Raw genomic sequence first — 20787 nt, forward strand, 5'->3', positions numbered from 1 at the left:
TCCATTCTTGACCTGCACTTGGTCATTGTGTTTGTGAGGTCGGATAAGCGATTCCGCCTTTTATGTATATTGTTACTGGTACAGGTATGGTGACTTATATCATTATCTTCACAATGTGAATTCATTTTGATGAACAAATGTACCTGGAAGTGTACGTTTATTGTAACACAACATATAAGGGAAATATAGTAAGACTATGATCTTTATAAAATACCTCGGTCGATGAAGTAGATCTTTCAACCTGTGATACCAGAGTGGGTGAGTGAATTTAGTTTTACGCCGCTTTTAGCAATATTCCAGCAATATCACGGCTTAGGACAACAGAAATGGGACTCAAGTACGGGATCAAACCCGGATATTCGGCCTGATGAACGAACGAATTAACCACTTTTCTACCCCAACGCTCCCGATGATATCAGAACAGTTCACAAAATACCTGTCCTTTGTGAAAACTCGCGAACAGCAATACTCCCACTTTAATAATAATGGCACAGCAGTGTGCCAGATAGTTGCTAGCCAGTCGGGCTATCCATGCCTGAAAGATAATACCCCACAAAATAATTCACTAGCCCGAAATTTGAATGTAGTCATTGAGGGGAAAAAATGCAACAAGGTGAAATACGATCAAAACAAATAAAAAAGAGACATGTTTGAATTTCTTAAATATTTTGTTTATGCTAAAATATCTTCATCAAGTCATTATTAAGCTATTAAATTGATGAACATTTTCATCAGACCATAATCTCGTATTATATGATTTAGTAATCGGAGAGAGCGATATATTTACAAAGTGACCTCAGGCAAATTCACTCGCCAACCAGACCAGTGACTGTGGAGATTTACCGACCCGACTGGATATTTATACTAGTCACGGGTTAGCGGCCCAGTGGGTAGTTCGCACACTGCCTGTAAATGATCGACTCTAAACCAGACACGGTTGTACATGGTCGATCGCAGGATTGTGGTGGGCCTTACATCACTGGCACTGCATGGTAAATCGTGACGCTTTAGCGGTACGGCGTTCCAGTACATTTGTTGTGCTCTCATTTCAGAAAACCTTCTCTGGTGTGCAACGTGTCCGTGCTAGTTGTCGAAATGCTAGCCTCGGAGATATAGAGGTTGCTTCTTAAGGGAAGTCGTTAGGAAAGGTTTGTAGCTTTAAGTATAAAATTAGTAAAATAGAAGCTGAGCAGTCCACCTTATTCCCAGTCTACGTCCTTCTATATATTTGTTGAGTGTGCTGTTTCTGTTAGTTGGAACCTGGGCTTTACGCACAGGAACCTTCGTTACTGTAACATAAGCCATCATAATACAGTAACTGGACTGTTTGGTCCAACAAACCCAGAAGCACACTGTGCCCCTTTCCGACCTGCCAATGCTCTAGCTAGCAAGTTCAGATATTCCCCAGGTTTAAATCGTCTCACCGCCTTTCTGTTTTAACGAAACCTTTTGTTTCCATCAAAAATTCGTCTTTTCACATGTTCAGAGACTAATAGTTGGTCTTTTAACCGCAACGTTTTTTTCTTCACGTGGTTCTCTTCTCCCAATGATCCCAGATTTTGTTACCGTCTCCAGTCGGCCGTCACTGGATTGCCCGTTTTACAGATCGGCGTCATATAGCTGGGACATTGCTATGAGCGGCGTCAAACAACAAAAACACTTTCGTTGGACGGATTATGTATTTTCACGCTCAAGGCGTCAACATATCTGAATCTCTTCAGAATCTGACGGTAGAAATAAATCATTAAAGATGACAGACTGAACGGCAGCTATACCGGACAATACAAGCCAGCGGGGTTTTCACGTGAAGTAGAATTTTGTTAAGGTATAGTGTGCTGTTGTCGACCAACTTCACGCATGCGCTGATCTTGGTACCGGTGTACGAATCAAAGTCTCATCCTCGTGATTGCGAGGTATCGTATATAAATGTTGGTTTTCAAGGCATCTCAGAATAATAAGAGATTTTATCGTAAACGGAGTCTTATGTATGTTTACAAGAGAAAAGAAAAGAAAACAACAGAACACATTTTGAAATAATCGGTAGTGCTCAAAATGGAGATTTTGCAATCAAGACAACATTAGACGAGCATTTTATTATTAATAACTCCCTGTTTTTTGACAGGAATCATCATTTTAATTAGGACAACCCATTCTGTCTGATCATATCTTGAATAAATAAAGAAAATAATCCATAATGCTTATCTGGTGTGGGCACAGGTTAATATTCGACAAGCATAACACGAACAATCACTATGTATGACTGCAATGTACAAGCTATATCACATCATAACACATTACTGTCCACGGGCGGACGGTGCGGTAGCCTAGCGGTTGAAGTGTTCGCCCGTCACGCCGAAGGCGTTCATGAGTACATTGCGTGAAGCCCATTTCTTGTGTCCCCGCCGTGATATTGCTGGAATATTGCTGAAAGGGGCGTAAAAGTAAACTCATTCAATCTCTCAAAGTGTGCGTTGATAATAGATATAACAAACATTATATTTTAAACATTAGTAGATAATACTCTGAGCGGAATACGATCTGTGGGATGCAGCCGCTGTAAGTCTGTTCTGTGTTAATTCTGTGGGCATACAGTGCTTTTGTACACACCCCAGTTCCACAAAACAACATTAGCTCTAATTATGTAGTAAGCCAATGTCAAGGTATGGAGTTACGATGGCCTTAGCGCTAAGGTGGTTTTGTGTGGCGGGACCCAGGTGGGAAAGGTCGCCCTAGCTGTTATGTTGTTCAACAACAGGCCCTTGATCCAAAGGGTATCATCTTTGACTAGATTTGTCTCTCATCTTACGGACGCCACTATCGTGGCGCCAAGCAGCTGCATCATCTGACCCATTTATCAGTGTCGCACATCACATATCCTTCAACTGACGCCTCAATATTTTACCGCTGGTGGTCTTGGGAATATTGTCAACCATTTTCACACCGCCCCTAAGTTGTTTGTAGGACGTCACATTTTCTGTAACAGAAGAATAATATGTTACTGAGTGGCAGAGTATGCATGATTGAGTTATGATCCATGTTTCCATGATCACATGTATATCTATACGTCATTGTTTGAGACAATCAATGCCACCGAAAATTAAGAGAAAAGCAAAATACTGAAATTTCCCCCAAACTCAATGTATTGCACGGCGTAAAACATGAAATACATGAAAACTGCGACATAAATCATTTCATTTTTTTTGGTGAAATGTTTAAGAGTATGACTTCTTAAAGGTTTTCTAAACAGATCGTGTGCTGTCATTAGAGACCGGTTTCCGTTTCAACATATCATCTCACTAAAGCAGTCTTTTTTTGGCGACAAGTTCGTTCTCAGCTGGGTCATTTCTCACAGATATGGGCTGCAAACCGTGACACTGATGTTACTTTTTATGATACCACTTCGATATTGAATTAAACCGATCACATATTAGAACGTTTTTATCAAGAATGTGTATATGGAGACGACGTGTAGTTTTGGTAATTGTGTATCTATATTGAGAATGAGTGACAAGTGAACATATCTGACTTGTGCACACCTTTAACAAACTCCTTTATGTCTTGTGGGGTGAGGGTCTGACCAGGTTTCAGAACGACGAAGGCCTTAGGTAGCTCCCCTGCCTCGTCATCAGGAACTCCCATAACTGCGGCGTCCTTGACCCCGGGATGGGAGAGTAGAACGGACTCCAGCTCAGCTGGAGGCACCTGCATACAACAAGTGAGTGAGTGAGTGAATAAATGTTGTGTAACACATTACGCTGCATGGTTCCACCAATATCACCACATGTCATGGTACACATGTATTCACCAACACAGTATGCTTTGATTTCATTAAACAATAGAGCAAGATCTAAACACATACCTTTGTCATGGGTGAGTGATCTTAGAACAACGCTGCTTTGAACAGATAAGTTTCTAAGGTTGTCGTGTGGGAAAACAAACTGTAACGCATGATGTAGAAGTTTTACTTTGTTGAAACGGGCAATAATAACTATCGACAGTTGGGGAAATTGATATCAGCACGATTTAGGAACACAATTCTGAACAGCGAATTGCAGCCCTGAAGATCACCCAAGCCTTCCTCCATTAGTCAGGGTCTCATGGTATGTTGCGCTTGCGCTACCTAGGACCGCGGCTAGGTGCCAGCATTGTATCTGTCGCCGTTACAGAATCCTGACTCCCATAAATTATTGTCTTGATTTATTGTTCCTGTGAGTATTTTACCTGAAATCCTTTGTACTTGATGAGCTCCTTCAGACGGTCAGTGACCGTCAGCCTCCCGTCCTCATCAAAGTGACCAATATCGCCTGGGGATGAACAACGTAGGCCTTGACACATTGACAGACCAAGCGACAGCTCACATAGCGATGGAGAATAATTTACACCAGATTACGACAGATTACATTGTCATCACGTTGCGTCTCCTGCATAACATCAGTTTATAAACCAAACCAAACCAAACCAAACCAAACCAAACGAAATCAGACTTAATTCATAATCAAAATTCCATTATTGAATATGGGTCATAAAGCATAGCCATGCAAAGTTTACAGCTCCTAGCGCTAGTCATTTTACGAAGGCGAATCCTGAATATTTAGTCATATCGAACACTTGTATTAATTTATTCTTTTCATTTTTTAACAGTGAATCGGTGTCGTGATTCTGGTCCAAAATAGGTTCCTGGAGATCTGTTGCTCTGGAGTTCCTACCTGTGTGTAGCCATGAGTTCTTTATTGTGGCATCTGTGGCTTCCTGGTTGTCAAGGTAACCAAGCATGACTTGAGGACCTCGCATAATTATTTCTCCACTCTCTCCCCGGCACAAGTCTTTCCCGCTTTCGACGTCCACAATCTGCGACAAGAAGATTTGAAAAATACCTAGGAATCCCTCAGTTATGTTCATACATATGTAATAGTGCAATCTCAGTAAGTGGCAAGTTACAAGAATTTTACCGAAGTAAAGGCATCTTGGTCTGAAATAATGTTGAAAGCTGCCTTAAACACCACTGATTCACGTATTCTTTATAACAATTTAAATTCCGTTACGACATCCCCTCCACATTAAAATCCAACAATACCTAAACACAATTTGGCGTTCGTGATAGGGTTCTCGAGTCACATACTGAAACATAAGTCTCCTTAACCTATTCATACACTGACCTACTTTTCAGCAGATCCGAATTTTCTCGTGTTGAAGTGTAAATAGACACCACAAACAACTCTGGTTAAACTGAATTCCAATTCCTTGTTTCAGAAGAAAATGGTATTTACAAATGAATTGTAATTTTAATCTTTATGTCGAGGTTCAGGCAGCATACCTTAACTACGGAATCATCATGGTGACATGGTGACATCGTAAAATGATTCACAATGCATCTGGCTCACTGGTTAAACCTGCTATTTGGTTTTTGCGCTTATTCAGCGTAGTTCTGTACCGCGCAGTGAGGCTGATGCAATATCAGTTCCGACAGAGACCGCTAAACATTTCTAGCGGCAGAGCCTCGTTTTGAGATTTCCACAATTTCCAGGTTTCTGTTTGTCCGAGCTCGCTGTACGACATATCACGCTATGCGACATGTTTGCTAGGATTAAAAGGAGCTTAGAGTTGCAATATACAACTGCGTAGATTTATCAGATCATACTGATTAACATTTATGCATCCAGTTAAATGACAGAGTGTAAAATGTCTGGACTGGTTATCGCACTAAGTTGCGCACTAGGACGGAACCAAGTAAACAGGAAACGAGACACTTCTGTATTCAATGTTTTGACATGTCAGATGCTGACTTTCTGAACAATTCGGCTTCATTTCATTACCTCCTCAACTCAGAATTTAACAAAAGTAACGACCACAAAACACAAGTCCATCGCAGGTACTGACACTTTGGTGTATATGTCATGGCTCTCAGAAACAACTGCCTGACTTTTACTTTGAGAAGCATCGCATCGGACTAACACATGGGCAAGCCGGCGCTGCTGCCCGATAAAACTTCGCTGTACTTTGTTAGTGGATACCAAGCTGCTGCAATCCATACCTTTCCCTCGGTGTTGGGTACAAGCGGTCCGACTGAACCAAGTTTGGCCGGCCCGTGGTCGAGGCAGATTACTGGAGAAGTTTCTGTAAGCCCGTACACTGCAAAGAGGTTAGACTGGCACTTAGTCACTGAATATATATATCTGTGATACAAACTGACTATTCCTTTGAATTTGAAAAGGAATTCTTGTGAGAGGGAGACCATTGGACTGAATCAATCTAGACCTTCATCCAGGGCTTTAGCTTTGCAGAAAGGCAAGGCAGCAGGGAGATTAATGCGGTTCATGGACTGTGAGGCAGATATCAGTTATCTTCCAGTGGTCTATGATCTAAATGTGGTATTAGTGTATTTATGAGCTTGGTGCTAAACTGGGTTAAGAGGGTTAAAGTTCATTTCGTAAAATTAATACTTTCACATCGCTGATGACCCCGGTAACACCACATATTTTCAGGAACACATTTCTGCAAATCCACAAATCTAAAGAGTGAATGAAACTCTGATAATAACGAAGGAGCATTTCATGTAAATTAATTATGACACTAATGATTTATTACTTGGTCACGTCCCATTGAACTATTGCTTCACACAATATACTGATTGAAGACAGTGCCTGAGGGCATGGATAAATGAATGAGTATTGTACTACGTCAGTTGATGCAGTATTCCAGCAATATCATGGCGGAGATTACGGGATTCGAACAACTCAGTTTCCATATTCAGTATACATTACAACAATGTTGGATCGAGGTTATAGTTCTGAGACATTGTTGATGTTCAGTGTTTCCTCACTCAGGCATTGCTGGTGTATACCTGACTATTGCACACAAACAGTCATTGTGTGCTTTCAGTTTACAACAGAATGTGGAATAACATGTTTTCCATCTCGCGCAAATGAAAGCAAACGTGTTTATTTGCAAGGAAATGGGCGTTTAATGGTTGATGCACTGGACTCTGACAGACAGACATATTAATTGCTTGGATGGTTAACGCGACTTTCAGCAATGTTTCAGGTTTATGGAGGCGGTCTGTAAATAATCGAGTCTAGAGCAGACGGTCCAGTGATCGACAACATGAGCATCGATCTACGCAATTGGGATACGATGACATGCGTCATCGAGTCTGACCACCAGTTAGTCGACTTTTAAGGCAAACATGAGCTGCTATTGACCAGTTCTAACCCGGATCTTCACGAGGACTAACAGACACGTATGAAAGAAGACGAGAGACCCTGACGTAGACCGACACAGCGAAATAAAATAGGACGCCATAATAGCTTTAATTCAACTGTATAGAGATGGGAAACTGCCACAGACATAGATGTAACGCTGTTTAAGTACTAGTTTCTCCCTAGTTCTCAGGTTCATGCCCAGTACTGACAAACAGTAATACTTGGGATAACGTTTTTTATTCCGTTAACGTGAGTACGTATATGGGGAGAGGCCAGTACATTCCACGAGTCTCCGCTCCCTGCATTCGGAACTAACATTCGGAATGTACCATTTCTACCAAAATACTGACCTGGACCCTTATTCTCGAAATGGGCTTAGCCCTAAGAATTCTTAACTTTGATCGTAGCCAACGTGTTATGAATGGGCTTAAGAAGTTCGTAGGGCTACGAAGGTTTCGAGAATGGGTCTGCTGGACACGGGTTTGCCCTACACTAATTACCTTGAAGTAAAGAGGCAGAGGTTCGTTCTTTCAGCTGTTCACACAGGTCCTTGCCGAGCGGCGCCGCTCCGCTGATGATGGTGTGCACGCTGGAGATGTAGTCGGTCACTGTAGGGTCTTTCGCTAGGAACAGGACCAATGGTGGTACCAGATGTAGGTAGGTGATCTGCAGACAGCAAGGGAAGAAAATGTGGATCCTTGTAGCATGACTATATAATATCATTTGTGTCACTGCGCTATCACGAACTACAGGCTGTATCAGGTTAGGCATCCTCCGACATGTCTCATGACTGAATGAACCCCGATCTTACCCGCTGGGACATCACAGACCATGCCCCAGTCGTGCTCTACACTTTGTAGACTGCCCCTTCAGAGGATCAGGAGGCTCACAGAGGGTATGAAGAGGAGAGAGCTGGCTGTCATTCATGTTACATTCGGTATTGACCTTGAATCGTGTGAGACACGCGAAAGGGCGTTTTGAATGTTTATGTTCGCCAATAATTTCAACATAAAACATTCCAGGGCCATACATTCACAGACACGGTTTTGTATGAGAATCACTGTGTGGGTTTTATAGCGAGCAAATATCATCACAAAATCACATGGATTCCAATCGTTTTGTCGTTATCATATTATATGAGTCAAATGATCACAAGGGACAGAAAAACACCTATTTTTCCATCGTGGTCACCACTAGAAGCTTTATATACGTGTTGAAAACCTGTCATTTGCAAAAAGACAGGTGCTGCTTAATTTGTGTTCTTTGTACCATTGTAATATCGATTTGCCCATATCACCTTAAATCCGCAATGTCTTATCACTTTAATACGCTATGCATTACTGCATACAGGGGTTGGTTGGATAGCCCACTGGTCGAAGTGTTCGCTCGTCACGACGAAAACCCCGATTCTATTCCCCACATGGGTACAGTGTGTGAAGCCTATTTCTTGTGTAATCCGCCGTGATATTGCTGGAATATTGCTAAAAGTGACTCACTGACTCACTCGCTGTATACAGATAGTACAAATATACGAGATCTGAACTTACCTCGTTGTTTTTGACAGCAGTGAGGAAGTCTTGCGCTATGAACCTTGGCATGGTGACATAGGCGGCCCCCTGGATGGTGGAACAGATCTGGGACACGACCATGCCGTAGATGTGGAACTGTGGGAGAACTCCCAGTAGACTGTCCCTTCCAGCTTCCATCTTCATGGTGGCTCTGAGGGGGGACATCTTACAATATGAATACAGGACACATGTTTATGGACAGATTCTTTTGTATTCATTATACGTCCTATAAGAGCTAATTCTTGCTGATTTATCGGGTGAATGAATGACGAAGGAGCAAGAATTAGTCCTGAAACGTCCTGCAAAGAACAAAAAAGGAGCTGTTATCCATAAAAACTGCACCAACTTCCCAATGCCTTTGAAGAACTTTGTCTTACAATACGCTCACTCCCAGGATTTTCCACACTTTACTAGACCTAACATTCAAATCATCGACACGTGGGCATAAGACAATTTCCATGTTCATAAGTATCACACAATGCATGCCATCTGTTGTGTCATACAAATCATCAAGTCAAAAATTTGATTACAGAACAGTCTCTTTTCCTGTTTACTGGGTTCCGTCCTAATGCGCAACTCAGTGCCATAACCGGTACAGAATGTTAAAACTAATTCATTCATCTGGATACATAAATATTAATCAGTATGAAGTGATACGCCTAAGCACTTGTATACTGCAATACTACGCTTCTGATCCTTGCAACATGTCGTACAACGAGCTCTTACAAATGGAAATCTTGGAAATTTCAAAACGAGGCTCGGCCGCTAGAAAACTGTCGGCCTGGTACGGAGTTGATATTGTATCAATCTCGTTGTGCGTTACAGAACTACGCTGAACAAACGTAAAAGCAATAACATGTGTAACCAGTGGGATAGATCCATTGTAAACCATTTTACGATCTCCTCGTGAAACAGGGACAGTCTGTGATTTCATAGTATGCTGCCTAAACCTAAAAATAAAACCAGGCAAATGCCCATCACTAGAAAAGGGCGATTTTCATACAATTTGGGCCATTCAGTACGTTAATAAATGTATTATTTTAACAATCAGGGAATGCTTCCTTGCCAGCTTTCAGTTAGCCATCAAAATGCATCACATTTAGGGGCGTTTTTGAAAAGTGAGAAGCGGAGTACTTGCGACCTCTTGAGGCAAGCCCTTCATACTATCAACGAACATGTTTGTTGAACGCTAAAATCCCATTGGTAATTGGTGTCCATTGCCTTAGAATAGCCAAGCATAGTGTTGAAGGACATTGGTCATGTGGATGTACATTATCTGGACGGCGTTGGCTATGATGTTCCTATGGGACAGCATAACCCCCTTCGGCAGGCCGGTGGTGCCGCTGGAGTAGGGGATGAGGAGGACGTCATTGCTGGAAGTGTCGACATCGGGGAAAGCCTTGCCGTTGTCCTCCAGCAGCGTTGAGAACGACCTATATCCGCTAGCCTGGCCAATAACTATGATATTCTGAAATGATGATGACGCATGATGCCTTTAATGCATGCTTGGTAGATGTGGGGTCGTTTTAAGTACAACGCAACATCAAGAAAGGTAATACCAAATTAGCACCACGCAAGGCCCCACGCTGCTCTTAGCAGAATGATGAGCGAATGAGATATAGAATGTGTAAATGAATGAATACGTACTTTCAGAGGACATAGGCGAGAGAACATATCCACTGAACACATGAGTTACCTTGACGGAACGCTGGAGTATTTCCGAGGACTTCACTGCTTGTTCTACTGTTGAGATGAAGTCGGACAGAACGATTACTGTGTTGGATTTTGAGTGTTCCAGTTGTCGGCGCAGCTCATCTGATAGACAAGGCAAAATATAATTCCATCATAAAACTTTTCGTGGCGGCGTTCGGTCTCTGTACTAAAAACTACAAGTACAATCGTTTTCTGTTTTGGCATTTGCACTGTAATAGTTCTACCAATGTTTCCTCAGATGATCTGACTGATTGTTTCTTAACATAGTGTCGCACTTTAGTTCATGCTATTCTTGTAAAGTCAGACAAGACAATGAATTCAAATGAAGTTGGTTGTAAACCTCACTGGCGGTGTATGAGGGGTTGGCAGTGGAGAGAACCGCTCCGATTGCACCACAAGCCAGCATGGTGATCAAGTACTCGATACAGTTGGTGCTGAACATCAGGACCGTGTCTCCTTTCCTGACGCCCAGCCTGGTCAGTCCGCTTCCTACCCGGAACACAGACTCCCTCAGCTCCCGGAAAGTTAGCGTCCGGCCGGTGGTAGCGTCCATCTGGAAGTATTACATACTCATGGTTGCAACTAAGGGAATACATGAATGTTCAAGTCCTCCTTTATTCTGTTTCCAGGTTTCTTCACAAGGCATGTATTACACTGTGGGTGGCATTCTGGAAATTGTACTTGTAAATTGAAACTGTATTTTCATGTGTACCCTTAATTGCTTCCATGAGTATATTAGGCTGGTTGGTTTATGAGTATAACAATCTGATCAGCAAGCATGGTATCCTTTTTTCTGATTAACGTCTTAGTCTCTGCCAAGAAGAAACGTACGTGGGGCAATTGTATCTAAGAATTCTCGGTGGAATCTGTTAAAAACTGGGAGATCGTAGGTTTTGTAGACACCGTTGGCAAAGAGAATCATAATATCGAGGATCTTATGAACAACATTGACGGTGGCCATCATGCGATCGAGAATCATATCGACAACATCAAATGTACAAGATCGGAGTGGCCATCATGAGATAGGTAATCCAACGGACAACATCGGTGGTGCCCATCACACTATCAATAATCAAACGGACAACTTTGCGGTGGTCATGGGATCAACAATCCAGTGGACAACATTGTCGTTACACAGTCGGGGTTTGCTTCGTTTGCTCCCTCTCGGTCTGAATCAAAGCCCATGCCACTAGTCGAATTGTAAATATTTCACTCTAGATTTCATTCTAAAAATATTTCATTCTAAAACGATCTCTTGTGGCTTACCAAAGCTTTTAGATCTCCAAACTCGCTGTACTTTGACAACACAAACTGAGCGAAGTTCACATCCGGGATATCCACTGTAGGAAAGGGGCTTGTTACAATGTGTGGCTCCTTGCCGCTCATTGTTGTCAACGTCGTGGAAATACAACGCCGCTGTAGTTTGACATGCAAATGTGAAGAACGACTTGTGAACGATTTGCACAAGTACCGCGCATGCTCTTTACGAAGAGTCCGCTTGATATGGGCCAGCACCGTTTTGGTCGCCATCTTGATTTGCAGAAGACTTTACCAAACTTGAGAGATATTGGATATGAATCCCTGAAAAAAATGATTAGTGGATGCATTGACAATGTATAATGTACAACGCAGTTGTGCCGCTGGCATATTCTGAAAATTATAAAGATTTGAAAACTTAAAAAAAATGAATGTTTCCACTTTTCTGAGAAAATCTGTCCCTATCATCTCCAACAGACGGACGGAAGAACGCGGCGGCGAATAATAAAGGAGACCATTGAAAAGAATACGCATTTTGGTCATTGTCATCTGGACTAAATATATTTGCTTACATTGTTTTGAATAGGATCCTCAACTGTACAGAGATAAGGGGGATTAGGTAAGACACTAATATTGCAGTGATTAGTGATTGGTGATGATTAGTGATACACGTACCCTCTGGCAAATCATTAAATCTGTGTCATACATGAACAGCTATTGCGATCACCGCACATATAAGAAAACATATGTCCATATTCACACATCTCTCATTATGTTCATGTATAGTGACTTTAATGCTCTGTTATATCATGACCGACATAATCATGTACATATTTGGAGTCACATGCCACGTAAATTTCAAACGTAGATCATATGGACCTGTTCATTTCCAAGCATGTACAGATTTGGGAAATGCTGTCATTTCGTGACGTGCGTTGGTTTCAGACCATATAAGCAGGTTTTTGAAGCATTACTATCAGCAGATGCGCACAGTAAACTGGGAAGGCTAAGGCTGGCACCGGCAGTTCTGACCCAGAAACAGGAAATTAAATTAATTAGCAAGTCGAGATGATTACCTTAGTTCCAGTAAATGTTCAGGGCCTACTTTCACAAAGCACTAAGGTGATCGTAAGTCACTATAGGAACCTTAGTGCAATGCTAAAGGATGTGAGTTAAGGTTAACCTTAGTAATGGTTGCTTCGTGACAGGAGCCTGTTTGGATCTCTCTTTTTGGAAAGATATAGTTTGAAATTAGGTCACTATATTTCGGGGATTAATGAACAGTCCAACAATATTCAAATTAGCCATGCATTATTTTCATCTCAAACGTGAAGATAAGGCATACATATACATAATTAGCTGGGTGTATGCAACCAGTAATCCAAGACTAATTCCGCACATTAGGAGCTGGTAATTTTCAGTACATTAGAACATTTTGCACAACGTACAGACCACTTACAGACCACTTAAAGACCACTTACAGACCACTTACAGACGGTCGAGCAATCAGAAATGGAACTTGACCTCTTTTTGAAGATATGCTTGTACTAAGTTACATGTAACCAGAACTGTTAAACGAAACAGGATTTGGAACATCGGTCCGATATACCTATCTCAGAACATTAGGAAACAAACAGGAGAAGCTGAAGCATTTGCCTCATATAAGCAAAGCTGAAGAAAGACGGTTCTTTCCCCTCTTTATGCCAATATATGCTGGTGAGAATTTCTATTGCTCGGTCAGATTTTTGTCTGTGTTCGGTCCGACTTGGCACTTCCGGTTTAAACGTGAAACATGTATCCCTTGATGCATTCACGCCTATAACGTAAGACCCGTGAACATCCGGGGTAGAATAGGTCTTCAGCAACCCATGCTTGCCATAAAGGCGACCATACTTGTCATAAGAGGCGACTAACGGGATAGGGTGGCCAGGCTCGCTGACTTGGTTGACACATGTCATAACTTCCTCATTGCGTAGATCGATGCTCATGTTGTTGATCACTGGAGTGTCTGGTCCAGACTCGATTATTTACAGACCGCTGTCATATAAATGGAATATTGCTGAATGCGGGGTAAAACTAAACTCACTCACTATTGCAATACAAACATAAATACTTGTTTCACAATGCCATACATCGTTTTATTTTACGCAAACACATTGTTGAATGTCAAGCTGTCCCTATATACTCTCATCAGGTCTTTGTCATTGGGGACAGGTGATGAATACATATGGAAATTCACGAACACCAAGAGGGAAAGTATAACGGCTAACATCACTTTTCTTGGTAATATGTTATTTGAAAAGGGGACATAATATGTCATTACCTGGTAACCAGTATTTACGTGTAACTACTGCTAGACACATATTGGATGATCCTGCGCACTAAACGCATTTGTGACAAGAGAGGCGGTACAACGAATTGGGCGAGTACACTTGGCTGCTACAGGTAGCTTGACGATTATGCACGTGAAATACATGCTAACCGTGACATGAAATCAACACCACATATTCCTTCGAATGATAAGACTGCAATTTCAGGCATAAGATACTGATATTCCACGCTAACCTTTAGTTAAGACGAAGACAAATAAATGACTGGGGCATTGACAAGCATTTTAGATATTCAACAATTATGTTTAAAAAACCCCAGGAAAATGTCATTTGCTTCGTGAAATGGATCGGTGGTCCTAAACATATTTGCTCAGTATATTGTGTTGATTAAAATCGTTGGGATTGTACCTGTTCCCAAATCGAGTGTGCTATAACAATTCATGCGTGAAACGGACGGGGAAAATGAACTTCTCGATATTTATCAGACAACCTGTCTCCCTCTTGTTGGATCGTTCTGTGGGGCGTTCCCAAGCACGCAAATTGGGGTCATTTGTCAGGTCGTGGATCATCTTATATGTGTTTACCAGTAATTCATCTTCACTACACAATGCTTAAACCAATAAATGCCTTTATAGAATGCAAAACATAAATGTATAGAATTTTAAGACAAGACTGACGTGTGAAAACAATGCAAACAGGAAATGTCATGCAGATTAGAGGACATCGTAAACAGTTGAATTCTTGTAGATATTTCCAAGTATGCCGAAGCTAGTAGTCCCTGTTGACAATAGTTGTTGCCTTAATGGTTCTGATTCCTCAGTAACCATGGAACCTGATAACCTCATCATAATGAGTACAGCTCACAGGACAACATATCCTCAGTGAAGTACGTGGTCTGTTTTCAGGAACAACAAGCTTCTAGTAGTATTTAATTACTTGTATTCTGTACACTCCAACAGGTTGGACTACATAAACAGCAACAGCTTGTCTGGCGACACATGTGCATGTGCTGCTAGACAGGGCTACCCGGCGAACATGGTGGCGCGTTTACAGTAATAATAATAAATTTGTTATGCTGACTGGAAAACACGGAAATTATGGATGGAGTGATATACTTTTAATTACAGACATTTAAAACGTTTCAATTTCGCAATGATATGGTTACTGATGTTATTGCATATCCAGAGACGTGTAATGCAACCCTTCCCCCAACCCCCAAACAACAAACAACCGAACAGAGCAGCGGGAATCGAACCCGTGCCCTGAGCGTGACAATCGAACGTTTTAACCATTAGGTTACCCCACTACCCCTGGTGCGCTTAAGAAGATTTGTCTGAAAGTAACTGCTCAAAACAAAGAGCCACTACACATCACATCATATATCATGGCGTAATGAAAACACTCCTTTATTCTAACGCTGCAAGCCAAGTGCGGCGTAAAACTAAACTCATTCACTCACTGTACGGTTGCAAAGCTTTTCAGTGATAATAACGGTATGTTAATGATACATTCTTATTACAGTTCGAATTTTCAACGACATGAAACCCAAGGCTTACAAACTCATTTAGGGCAGATATATTAATGGAGGTTCAGCAGACCATATACATTTGTTTCGGAAAATAATTAATAGCTTCAACGAAGGGAATAATTAGTGAGAGGCAGACAGTTAAATACTGCTGGGAGCACGTGATAGATAACCAGGTGTAATGTGTCGCTCGAGTACCTATTAACTCGTTTGACTGCCTTTACACAAAAGGCAACAAAACAGGCGGATTACAGGCGTAACTGATCTCTTTACATATCTATAATATCCGTACGTATACAGATGCTAAGAGATGCTAAGGAAGTCTTGTAGTTAAGGCGTTCGCCAGTGATGCCAATAGCCCTGGTTCGATTACCATTGAGGAACCCATTTCTGGTGTCATCCGCCATGAAAGTGCTTAAATGGGAGTAACAAATATAGTCACTTTTCCCTTAAGCACCATAATTTAAAGACTGTACTTTAATAACGCACACTTCTCATTACATCGTATTTTTTATCAAGTTTAACAGTGCTGAAAGTCTTCTTTGATTGGCGTTCGAGAGGTTTATTAGAAGACGAATGGGAACAATATTTATGGATATACAACTTCATATAAAGAAGTTATATATCTATACCTTTAATAATGTTGATTGTCAATGCTGAAACGATAACAAGTGTTCTGACCTTCCTCATTCGTACTTCTACCAAAAATAACAGGTGTTGGTCTTACATGTCTGAATAAATGTTGATAAGGAAGACCTTGTGATCACACATGCTGTTGTCAGTATCACACCACAAATAAGAGCAAACAGAAATCGGGACACCGAGTCTTTTAGACTAACAGCTAGTCTCAGAAATAAACATATTTTGCAGAAAAAAACACATTGCGAAAACAATGAGACCTCATAAAAAGGAGCTCTGAGACCTGAAGCTGTCTAAATCTAGACTTGCCACATTTTCTAGATTTGTGTGGGCTTCCATGGACTAGGCTTCCGGCTTAGGCGCAATACCAAGTCTTATCTATCTATTATTGTTGTATATACATTATGACAGAAGGTCATTTCCATGAGGAAAGCTGCAAATTTGTGGACAGTGGGACTCTAAATCAGCCTGCTCCACACTCTTTGAACCACATTATTTCACCTACTGTCTAGCCCTCCCTTGAATGCCAAAGCCCTAAACGAACCAAGTCTATGTTGTCCCAGGAATCTCCCAGCTCACTTGGGCTCCTTTTCAACTGAAACTAGAGTATTTGTTACTGTCAAAATTATATCTGTTCAGGGACTAAGCAATAGAATATTTACTCTTTTACGCTCGTGTGGCCTAATTACTTTGTAATCCAGTTTAACTTTTGACCTTTGACCCGGCCCCTGCTATCCGTGGCTCAACCTTTCTTGAAGTATGAATTAAATACCAGCTGGCTGAACGAACTGGGTCACCCTTTACAGTAAAGTAGTGAAGACAATGGCCGTGCCCCACTGTATGGCCTTACCCCAAGCTTGCACTCTCTAAGTGGCATGAAGAAGCAACCCCCAACCTCAACCACCAAGCTCCTTGCATTTATCTCGGTATATGTGGTATCTCATCTCAATCAGTTCAGCAATATGGACCCACTGACAGAGTTACAAACTTATATTATCAAAACAAGCCGTTCATGACAAACAGCAGCTTGCGTTACCACGGGTTGTAACGGGAACTAATGACCACAAATGATGACTGCAAATAGTATTCCTAGAACATCATAAAACATGTCGGAGAGAGGACTAACCTGTTCTAAACGGCCGGACCTATCTCACGACTATGCAGGTTTCTACACAGAGATCAGTGGGTCTAGCTCAAGCTGCAGGCGTTGATATTAGTGTGGCGTCCGACTAACTCCTGGTGTTATAGTTGTGGTGACGGAGTGCTGGACTGACCACCTTATAAACAATAATGCCGATTCATCCTTGGTGAGAAGTTTAGTCTGGCCTAGTTAATCGTGATCCTCACGGCCATGCTGTTATAAAGTATGTCAAGGCAAGGGGCATGTAAGGCGCTACTGATATCTGTATAGTTATATCACAAAGTGTTTGTCTTTTATAGAGTATATTGTCTTTATATTTCGTTATATCATGGTGTGTCATCCCTCAAGTCCCAGACAACTACATGTATGTATATGAATGTTTATACATTCCTCCCTGTGCATACATGCGTAACGAACACATAGTATAACCTACGTGGACAACCCATTATCAGATCTAAGATATAACATTTCCTGAAAATGGGACCGAAACTTACTTTGTTCTGTCCCAAGCATATCTGCTTATCTGCATATCTCTATGCCCATCCACCCCTACCACACACACGAATACGTAGTAGTTGCATAGTCTCTCATGTCGAGTGAGTGACTGAGTTTATATTTATACCGCACTCAGCAAATATTCACACTATATGGCCGTGGTCTGTAGATGATCTAGTTTAGACCAGATAAGACAATCCAAAGATCAACAGTATGAGCATCGATCTACGTAACTGGGCCCTCATGTCGACCCGGAGTACACATGTGAACGTAATCTAACTTGAGTATAAACATTATATAAACTTAATCTGTTGTTAATTTTTATAAATTATCAATTATTATCAAAACTTAAGTTTAGATTACCAAAACGATTATCAAATCTGTTAAACGTTGAATATACAGATTTCAATAAGCGCGTGTTTCTGTAGTCTGTCTCACAGTAATTGAAACACATTATTGTCCTTATTGCCTCGCATTTCCTGCAATGATACAGCGTTACATGTAGCAAGTCTCCAGGTTCAGAATATCCCCCGTCACTGGGGTTCGTTTTCAGTTCAAATGGGTTTATTTGTAACTATCAACATTATACTAGCATATATTCGGGGACTCACCGCTTGTCTGAGGTTTTCTTACCCCGCTAGGGCCTCTGCTCAGGAGTACAGGTGGGTACTGAAAATACAAATAGAAAGCGCTCAAGTGTATTGCAAGAGTTATGAACATACCAGTACAGTATATTGACACGATAAGGTCGGGGTGACCCCCCACCGAGTCCAATGAACTGTTTTATGCTATTTGCGACGGAACATAATACCAGGTGTTATTGTGGTAAATGGATGTGGCCAGTTGGAGATGTTCATCGAGACGGTCCCTGGTATGGGACAACTCACACGTGATAAATGACATCTAGCGAGCTGTTGGGCACGGGGACATGTGAAACAAATAACTAGCAGTCAGGTTATATGTTATGTTGTGAGACATATGATACATACATGTTGTCATATTGAATAAATAGATATATTGCCTACTATATATAACGCATTCTATTTTTAATTGGTTTGTTAATTTCGGGAACGCTGGGCGTGTAGTCAGTCATGTGGAACAACATCTCCCTTTACCCAAAGTACTAAAAGCTGTGTAACTAAAGGGTGTTCGGATGTGGTCAAACACGATGCCCCCTTTCCGTTTACAGGGCATGTGTTCAAAATATTTGTAATATTATTTCAAAACGCAACATAGATCATATTTCAAACTGTTTTCCTTTAGTTTTAATTAATAGCTGTACGTCGGCGTATAGGTCAAATTACAAAGGCAAAGACGTGATCGATTGTTTAGGTTTTACTCAGATTGACGCAGTAAATGGTGAGGTTTTATCTATTTGGCGCACATACTAGACTTTCACAAATTTTGTAAGGTAATAGTTTAAATGATAATTTCTAAAACATAATAAGTGACTGGGATGTGTACTGTCAGTTCATCTAGACTTGTCTTTTCGAATAGGCAAGGATAGAATTACTATACATCTGATTCCATAGGATCAGCATTTCTGGAGCAAGCTACTCACATACCAGGTAAAGGCCGGTCTTGCAGGGTCCTGGGCCTTGAGAAGTTGAGGACTGTTGCTCTTTTATCAGATGATCTCCAGGGAAGTCAGAACTCCTACCCTACCCAATACTGCAAAAATTACACATGGGAGAGGCTGTTCTGTTTCAGAGCAACATCAGCGTTGGTGTGAACGCAGAAGTGCAAGTAGAGTGACTGTATATCAATATAAGGTCTCACATTCCTCTGGATGGTCGAGTTCAGTGCGACAGCTTGTGTTAGAGTTAAAATTAGAAAAAGGACGAATCTAGAGATCGAATGTCAATCGCTCATGCGTTAAATATTTAAAGCCTTCCTCGTGTCCCCTCTGGTGACACTTCCCCTGTATGTATTGCACCGTTGTCTGCTCTCGAGGACCTCTGAGGGAAGCCCTGTACATGTTTCTATGCTTCCCAGGACGTTACCGGACATGCTCGGTGGTTCCACCAAAGGGTGGATCTGCATCGTTTCAGGCATTCAAATAGCAGCTGATATTAACTGAATACTTTACTTTCCAGGCAGGACAGACCAACTTCACCCACTCATTCAGTACTCCTGATTAGTTTTCACTTTCCATAGCTCCAACTTTAGTGCACGGGGACCTCTGCAGAAAGAGATATTAACTAAATACTTTACTTTCCAGGCAGGACAGACCAACTTCACCCACTCATTCAGTACTCCTGATTAGTTTTCACTTTCCATAGCTCCAACTTTAGTGCACGGGGACCTCTGCAGAAAGAGCTGCTCTGAGAGCCACTGAATTCAATACGCTCACATTATGTACTGACTACAATCTTCGGATATCTTCCGACAGACCAGTTGTGAACGTTGGTAATAATGCCTCAATCTGTCCCAGTCTGGGCATGACCTGGATCTTTGAACAAAACTAAATTGTAGATCAGAAAAAGTCTCTACAGTAGATCTGCGGTTCAAACCCATCCCCAAAAGGTATGTCGTAATGTCTGATCTCGTTGTTATCAAGGTGTCTGTATGTCACAACAGACTATGGAGCATGCCGTGGATCTTTGATCATAACTACATCGCAGATCAGCAAAGGTTCCCAAACAGTAGTTCTGCAGATCAATTCCATGCCCATGAGGGTGTGCGCTGTGCAGAGGCCCTTTCTGATTCTTCAGTAACATTTCAAACACGTGAGATAGGTTTAACATCATTTTGAACAGCATTTGAGTAATGTCATATGGTAGCTAGATCTGGGTGGAGATCTTCGGAAGATAAGGTCTCAGACATTAATCCACATGGAAACACAACCAGGATTAAGCATCAAACCTGGGATTATCGATTGCTGGCAAGGGAGACTCTAAGGCCATCTTTCCCATACGAG

The 20787-nt window shown here is 41.5% G+C and overlaps 1 protein-coding gene across 5 annotated transcripts; it reads right to left on the minus strand.

The window, feature by feature from the left end:
- Positions 1-142: 142 nt before the first annotated feature.
- LOC137261003 (uncharacterized) lies at positions 143-19643 on the minus strand. 5 transcript variants are annotated; one of them, XM_067798610.1, is made up of 13 exons: positions 19433-19643; positions 18479-18536; positions 11747-12061; positions 10826-11033; positions 10464-10582; positions 10039-10235; positions 8747-8918; positions 7700-7865; positions 6032-6129; positions 4707-4848; positions 4222-4304; positions 3537-3702; positions 143-2974 (listed from the first exon to the last, which is right to left on the minus strand). In XM_067798610.1, exons 3-13 carry the CDS (start codon positions 12008-12010, stop codon positions 2868-2870), a joined length of 1722 nt encoding a protein of 573 aa, XP_067654711.1. In that variant the 5' UTR covers positions 12011-12061; positions 18479-18536; positions 19433-19643; the 3' UTR covers positions 143-2867. The 5 variants fall into 5 exon arrangements, with proteins under 5 accessions (XP_067654711.1, XP_067654715.1, XP_067654713.1 ...); XM_067798614.1 differs by having other exon boundaries at positions 1666-2974; positions 6032-6114; positions 19433-19610; XM_067798612.1 differs by having other exon boundaries at positions 2027-2974; positions 19429-19519.
- Positions 19644-20787: the final 1144 nt, after the last annotated feature.

The sequence above is a fragment of the Haliotis asinina genome, chromosome 14 (genome assembly GCF_037392515.1).
Source record: "Haliotis asinina isolate JCU_RB_2024 chromosome 14, JCU_Hal_asi_v2, whole genome shotgun sequence".
Lineage (NCBI taxonomy): Eukaryota > Metazoa > Mollusca > Gastropoda > Lepetellida > Haliotidae > Haliotis > Haliotis asinina.